The sequence below is a fragment of the Buceros rhinoceros genome, unplaced genomic scaffold (assembly GCF_000710305.1).
Source record: "Buceros rhinoceros silvestris isolate BGI_N320 unplaced genomic scaffold, ASM71030v1 scaffold7572, whole genome shotgun sequence".
Taxonomy (NCBI): domain Eukaryota; kingdom Metazoa; phylum Chordata; class Aves; order Bucerotiformes; family Bucerotidae; genus Buceros; species Buceros rhinoceros.
In genome coordinates, this window is record NW_010399399.1 from 15,985 (window position 1) to 23,578 (window position 7,594).

The window sequence follows — 7,594 nt, forward strand, 5'->3', positions numbered from 1 at the left end:
AGAACCCTACCACACTAGGTGGTACTGCAGTTAGGTTATCATTTCTGTTACAGTTGGGAGCGAGTCCAAGTCACAAATCCAGCTGAACACTGCTTACTCTTAAGTTTTGTTTTGTGAATACTCATTTTTAGAAGTAAATTCTTGCTCAAACAGGAAAATCTTTATGCTTTTGTGTTAAGCAACTGCTCGTTCTTTCACTGCTGCTGGAGTAGGGTGGGTGTCAGTGCCCAGGCTGCAAGCAGCAGGTTGCCTAAACAGATTCCAAGGTGGTGTTTCTCCCTTGCTCGTGTGGCCACGGAGTGGTGACCAGTGGCCATTCCTATTCTGTGACTGGCCTTAGGCTTGACTTGTAATGATGGTGCCAGTCTCAATTCTCTTGGGTACTGGTGTGTGTGGAAGGGGGTGTTCTGCTTTGTAGGAAGATGTTGTTCAGCTGTTACTTCAGTGCTGTTGTAGGTGAACTGTTGTACGTTAACGTCTCACTGGATCGTGTAAGTCTGGTTCAGCTTTGGTATTTTTTAAATTTAAAGAGCCCACTGAATGTTTGTGCATAAACTGGTTAATTGAACTCCTTAAGCTCTGTTTTTGTATCAGGGGTGCTTCAACAGAATTGTTACTTTATTGTGTTTTCAGATAAGTGCTTCCAGCCTGCTGTGCTCTTGGCCACAGTGTCACAACTGGTTCCTGGAGACAAAGTTACCTATTTCGAGTTTAAATGTCCTTTAAAACAGGGAGAAGGAAGATGATGCTATTGTCAAACTAGATGCATTTACTGACCGGGTTTAGTCTGGTCTCGAGGGTTTAGTCTAGAGGGGCTGGAAAGCTCTGTTGTGATGCAAGAACGCGAAGGAAGGAGGTCTTGGGAAAGCACAGCTGAATGTTCCCGTAGCCATGTAATTAAAAAGAAAAATGAAAAGAAGCCTTTAGAATTACCAAACTAAAATGTTAACTTTTGAACAGCTGTGGTTTTCCTAGAGGTGCCCTTTTCGTTCTGGTCAGTACAGGTGACGTGTAGGTAAGTGTCTGTCCCTGTCACTTGAGGACGATAACCTTGAAGTGTGGCGTTTGTTCCTGCTGTTGCTGATGCTGGTTTTGTTCCCCAGGTTGGCTGACTGTAGGACCCACCCTCACAAACAGCAACTTCAATGCAGAAACGTATTCTTCGTACTTCACAGCTCCAAATTCCCACCTGACCGGCTGCACCGAAGAGATTGAGAGACTTCGGCCCAAGTCGCCACCGCCCAAGTCCAAGTCAGACCGGGGAGGAGGTGCTCCAAGGGGAGGAGGAAGAGGAGGGACTTCAGCAGGCCGAGGAGAAAGGGGCAGAGAGAGGAACAGAACTAACTTTCGGGGTGAGAGGGGTGGCTTCAGAGGGGGACGTGGAGGTACCCATAGAGGAGGCTTCCCCACCCGCTGATGAGAGTTAGGTAACTCTTCTGCCCCTGGTACTATGCCTCACCTCTGAATCTTCTTCTTAGTCCTGTTTTTCTCAAGTGAATTATTCTGGGGACTCAAGCTTAGATGGCTTCTTAAATTGCTGTGATGCAAGTGGTGGCAGATAGTCTGCCTGCCAGCGACTGGCCTGGCACGTCACCTCACCCGGCAGGCACCTCCTGCAGATGACAACGCTCACTCACTCCACCTCCGGCCAGCTGCTGTTTGTCCAGGGAGAGAGAACCATCGCTCCAAAGCACGGGTAGGATCAGAGTGAGGACACTTGCTCTTCCCTTATGAAACCTGCACGCTGGGGGGGCTTCATTACTCGTGTCCGTCCTTCTCTGGAGGTTCAGGTTGGACTGATGGGGATTAATGTGGAGTGGGCATGAAATGCAGTTCTGAATTGCGTGGCCAGAGCAGACTTACTGCCTTTCTTTTACTCATGGAAGAAAAAGTGCCGTGTCTATACTGGCACCTGTTGTAACTTCTCTGAAACCAAGGAGCAGATTGAATAAATAGAATTCTATTTTTTTTCTTATTTGGTTCAAATTTCCCAAATTATTTGTGGGAATAGGGAACAAGTGGTGTATTTGCCCTCACTTTTCATGTCTGTAGGGGGAAGAATGGCAATTCTGTGTGGTGTGCTTCACAGAAAGCACAAAGTTTTGTGTTCGTGTGCAGTCCAGACCTTGAGAGAGGTCTGGATTGCTGCTCTGGCAGGGATTTAGTGTCTGTTCGTAACAAACGAACCTAACGATCTGTTCTTTGGTAGGGACCACCAGCTCTGGGGCAGAGCAGCCGCAATGTAAGTAGGTAGCAGAACCCACTGGAGGCTGTGTTGGAAGTAAGGGGGGACGGGGTGAACCTAACCACCTGGGCAGGGAGGGCGCAGGGACAGAACCGGGAGTTTCGCTGTGTCTGTGGACGCTCTGTGCGTTGGACTGTACATAGTGCTGGGGATCAGCTCCAGAGCACCGTCTGAAAAGAAAGCGGCTCGCTTGGTATGTGCAGTGATGGATTTAGGAAAACCACAGCTCCAAACCTTTTGGTCAGTATGTGGTAGACAGAACAGGCCAGGCCTGTGGAAGCCCCGGTCTTAACAAGTGTTGGAAAATTGGCTTTTATGTCTCAATGTTATCTTTTTGTTTTTTGAAGCCTAGATTTTAAAAACCTTCCTGTAAAGTAGTGGATTATTAAACTTGTTTATCAAAGCTAATGTTGAAATATTTTTCCTTAAGATTTTGTGGGCTGGTTGTACTTGAGCTTTTGGAATGGTGAAGTGTTAGTGTGATTTCCTCCCTGCTGTTGTAAAGGGCAGGCAGCAACTCCCTTCTGGTGCACAGACATTTTTAGGGTCTGGTCAGCTACGCAGAGTCTTGGCAGTGGGTTAAGGGACTGTGGAGGTGCCAATGGAACTCACCTGTCGTGACATTTATTTTCTTTCTTCCCGTGTTATATTTGCACACCTGAAGAGTGACTGGAGCTGGGGAGAGGGTGTGGAACAGCATCTGCTAGAAGTTACGTGCCACAGTAAGAAAACTTTTTCCTGGTTTTTGCCCTAATCATGTTCTTACTCAAAGTAAACACTGGAGACATGTGACCTTCCTCAATTATTTGTATGAAGCGTTAGTGCCCATTTTCCCTGTTGGATTAATTGTATGGCGCTGGCTCGGGGCATAGGCTGCTCATGGGCAGAAAAAAGCTGGCAGTAGGTAAGCTAAGGTCTCTGGTGAAACAGGAAGCAATCTGGAGCATAATTAGAGCAGCAACTGAAAAGGGCCCAGTGCTGTAACGCTGCGGGAGTTGTTGACTGTTCGGGGGTGCTGTCTGTGCTGGAGACAAGAGCTGCACTTGTCATGTGTCCCTGTGAGAACGCTGACGACTGCCGCAAGTGCTGCTGTAGCATCAGTGTGTGTCTGCAGCCGTGCCTTAATGTAGGTAAAGATTATCTGCAGGGGACAGGCTGGCGCCCTGAGGAAGGGGCTGTGCACGTGTAAACGGTTTTGTCTTGCTGCAGCTTTGTTCTGAGCAGCACCTCCCTGTCCGCCTGCTGCTCTCCCCCGGCGTTCCCAGCACACAGGTGAGCCCTGGGGCGCTCTGCCCCAGAACTCCAGCTGGAACACTGGTTGCACTAAAGCAGCTGGTCAGTCTTGCCTGCAAGCAGGAGATGCACGTGGCTGTGGTGCAGATGTGATCTTCCAGCTGGCAGTGGGCTCCATGGAATCAGGTAAGGAAAGGGGATGAGGGGGAGCGTTTAAGCACAGAGTCCCTCATTACCCTGGCTCGGCCCCTGGCAGCGAAAGTGAGTTTTGTAAAACAGCGTACAAGACAGGTGCTGCTGTTTGCTTAAGAGTTGTTGGGTAGCTTTTGATGGAGGCTGGCAGCTTAAAAAGCGTAGAGAACAGAGTAGATGAATGAATAAACAAACATACACCATGATTATATTTAATAATTGCTTATTTCTTTACCCATAATGCCGCTGGTGTCATTTTAAAAAGGACCCTGATTTGGAAGGACAACAAATACTTTTTACAGGGTAACGGTTTCATCTAAAAAGTGTTTGTCCTGGCAGCTGAGTTCAGTGTGAGGATCCTTTTGCAATACAGCCACTTACTTTAAGAGCTCTCAGTCAATGCACAAGGATACAAACCAAAAAAATAGGCATCTTGACATTAAAATAATTAATGCAATGCAGCAACACTAACATGTTTAAAGGCACTTTTTTTAACGAGGCCCAGGTCTTGCTCTTGAGTGTGTTTTGCTTTTTTTGAAGCACTGATTTTCGTAACAACAGCTTTTCAAGTCTGGAACAGTTCACACCTCACCTGCTGACGCATTGGGCCTGCAGCTGCAGCCCGACAGCTGAAATACCTGTGGTAAACTGCTCTTCCAAAGGCTCTGACTTTCCAAATTAAATTGTACCCTAAATACTGGTAGTAGCAGAGGCTTTTTTTCGAAGTGTGACTGTTGAGTAAGGCAGTCACGGGAGCAGAGGCCCCTGTAATGGAACTGGTGTTAAACAAGCAGCTTCCTTTTTATAGCACCACAAACACCCTTTGGTTAACGTATCCCCTGTCCTGCAGTTGACCTGTCACTGCAGATGTGAGGAACAGATGTTTAATCCTGGTGTACTGGGAATATTCCAGTTAGCAAAGGTACTAAATAAAACCTAACATGTTAGATTTGAAAATGTAATTAATTATTGTGCTAAATTAACGGCTGCCCTTAAGACTAGAGAATTGTACCGTAATCGAGTGGCATTATCTGCCAAACTTAACTTAGCAAAAGGATTGTTTGATCTGCTCTTGCTGTGGTCCCCGGTGGTTAGTCTTCCTTGAGTCCAGTTACAAACAGAGAACCCTGGCTGGGGAGGGGTACCCGGCCCCCGCTTTCTGGAGGGAGGCGTGCTTGGCCCTTCCAGGAAAAAGGGAATTATTTTCTAGGGATCAGCTGTACATGAAGGAGGTTGAAGTACTTGAACTGCAGGTTGTAAGTGCTGCCCCTCTGACTCAACTGCCCTCACTTAGAAAAAGCAGCAGTAGAGTTTTTGCCTCTTCTGTTTAGGTTTTTGTCATCTTTCCTTGCTCTTGTACAACCTATGAGTAGCAAAAGGAATAAAGAAAGGATTTTCTAGATTATATTTTAATAGAGTCAGGACTGCCACCAGCTGAACACCGGAGTGCAGAACTTCCTAATCTACTGCTGAGTCAGTAAGGCAAAGACTGAGCTAAATACTTCATGGCTTGGTGTGAAATGGAACTGTTCAGAGAGCATGGAAGAGGTTCCCTAAAGCACGGCAGAAGGCCCGGGTGGGACGTTGCTGTGAGCCAGCCCTCAGCACCCCTGACTGTCCCCGACCAAGGGAACTGGCCAGTTACGTACAGTGGAGGTTCTTTAACTGAGCAGCTGGCAGATCTCCCTGTGGACACAGCATAAGAAATCCACGTAGGAGGCTCCTCCGTAAATACTCTTGTCTTCTACCAGGAACTGTCGGAAAAGCATCTCTGGCTGCTCCCGTTGTTTCACTATCATCAGCTGAAAAGAGACAGGTACTGTTAGGGTACAGTTAGTTACACTGCACAGCAGCACCGTGTCCCCGTAGCTGTATTTGTGAACACAGGAGAGAGGCACTGGTGCGAGCTGAGGTTTGCAGAATTAAATGGTAACCTCTGATACTCTCTTCTGACTGAGAATTAAGTACATTTGAGATGCTTGTGCCTGCTGGAACTTGCTAACCTACAGGCAAACCCTCGATGGGCAACACCTTTTACAGCTACTGGTATGTTTTGTCAAAGCCCGCGGTGTTCTTGTGAACAGGTGTGAGGAAGAGCAGAGACACAGAGAAGTTACCTTCATGGTGTAGGGCTTTTGGCTCTGCATGTGCTTCAGTATTGACTTCAGTTTCTTGGAGAAGGGGTTGTCCAGGTCAGGCAGGGATGTCTGTGCCAGGGAGAGCAGGGCAGGTTGTTACACTTGAGTCACAGCTCCTAGGAGTCCATACAAGTCTAGCTGCTGCTCCTGATGGTGTAAGTCACTGTGGATTTCATTCTGAACGGGGAAATGGCATCTCCTGCACAAACACAGCCCCCTTTAAAGGCGCCTCTGTCTAAGCTGCTTTTCAGTTTAAAATAACCACTATACGAAAATTCATTATCAGGAGAAACCTGTAGCTATGGCAGGTTTGTTCCAATTTTAGCAATACCCATTCAACAGGGTATTTAGTATCTATCTGCAGCAGCAAAAGCTTAAGAGGGTTTAGATGTGCTGTGAGGGCTTCTCTCCTCTAAGTGTTCAGAGTGTAAAAGCTTATTAAAGTTTTATGTCTGTTAAGACACTTCCAGTGTCTTTTAACACCTTCTGCTGGTCCCTCGTTTCTGGTTTTAGCTGCATGATGACAGTGCTCCTCATTTGTCTCCTGATGAGCAGTCTGCTCTTACTGCATGGTAAATTCTGAAGAAGGGACTAGTCTCATCTACTTACAGCCTCGGCGCTGATGTGTGCGAAGGACGGCACGTTGAAGAGCCCTTGGATGAGCTCTGGGGGTGTGCTGACTCCCAGCCACAGGAACATCCTCAGACCATTGGCCAGAAGGAAGGCCCCTCCTTCTGAGAGCCGCTCCTCAGAGCAGCGGACAGCAGTGGGGACAGTGTCACTCTTCAGATCCAGGCTGTGCTGTGGGCACACAGACACAGGAGTTGGTGACTTCAAGGTGACCAAAGCTCTAATTAGATACTGAAAAGTAACTATTGAAAGGGTTAGTACAGCTCAGTGGTTCCTTTCCAGGGTAGAGGAATTAGAAATCAAACCTCCTCTTCTTCAGTTAACACCCTGTGTGGGCAGGAACACCTGCCAGAAGTAGGGAGACACTTGCACCTCAGTGTTATCTTTAGCAGAGCTGGCATCTTCCCTTGGCCTGGGCAGGAACCTTGCTAAAAGTACGGTGCCACTCTTACAGGTGGCTTATGTCAGCGAGTGATAATGCATTAAACGAGGGGTTCTGCCTGCCCTCCGTGGTGGTGTTCCGCTAGCAGCTCCATCACCGTGAGAATGGCATCCCGCGGTGGTAGCGTAACACTTGCTCTGCGCAGCTACAGAGCCTCAGCCTACTGGGAGCAGTTGTGCTGACAACGGAGGTGTGCAAACAGCCTACTCACAATCGGCAGAAGCCGGGGATAGAACAACAGCTGCGTGTCAGCCACCCCCATGGACATGACCAGCTGTCGCTGGTGCGCTCTCTCGTCCGTGGGAAGTTCTGGTCTGCCCACCAGCACGCAGCTCTTCAGCAGGCAGTTCATGTACACGGGCAGCACCTTCATCGCGTCCGGAAGGATGAGCTGTGGGCAGAGGAAGCTTCTGGGTAGTTAACGTACGCCATGTGGACTTCCCAACACCGATACAAACAACTGCTGGTTTATAGTAAAGAGGAAAGAAAGCAGAAAGCTTTTCTTTTTAAATGTGCTGTTTCCAACAGCAGCTGTGACAGCTCTGAAAGGTTGATACATTTAATAAGAACCTGACAGAAATTACTTGCCCTGCAGGCTGCAGTTGGCTTGGATGCTGTCACCTCACTGAAACCTACTCTCATTTTCAGGTACTAACGTAACAGGGGAGTCACGTCAGAAAAGGGGCCTGTTTTCTCTGGACGATTCAGTAGGGA

At 48.0% G+C, this 7,594-nt stretch overlaps 2 protein-coding genes across 2 annotated transcripts in view; one reads left to right on the forward strand and one right to left on the reverse strand.

Moving 5' to 3' along the window:
* METTL14 (methyltransferase like 14) overlaps positions 1–1,605 on the forward strand; it is a gene marked incomplete at its 5' end in the record, with an annotated part of 17,480 nt that extends 15,875 nt beyond the window's left edge. The window contains one exon of the mRNA XM_010131441.1: positions 1,104–1,605. Coding sequence (XP_010129743.1) covers positions 1,104–1,417 — 314 coding nt within the window. The remainder of the gene's footprint in view (positions 1–1,103) is intronic.
* A 3,726-nt stretch (positions 1,606–5,331) lies between these two features.
* SEC24D (SEC24 family member D) overlaps positions 5,332–7,594 on the reverse strand; it is a 41,090-nt gene continuing 38,827 nt past the window's right edge. Inside the window, exons 19-22 of the mRNA XM_010131443.1 lie at positions 7,092–7,271; positions 6,418–6,609; positions 5,788–5,877; positions 5,332–5,472 (exon numbers count right to left, since the gene is read on the reverse strand). Of these exons, the coding sequence (XP_010129745.1) occupies positions 5,332–5,472; positions 5,788–5,877; positions 6,418–6,609; positions 7,092–7,271 (603 nt within the window). The remainder of the gene's footprint in view (positions 5,473–5,787; positions 5,878–6,417; positions 6,610–7,091; positions 7,272–7,594) is intronic.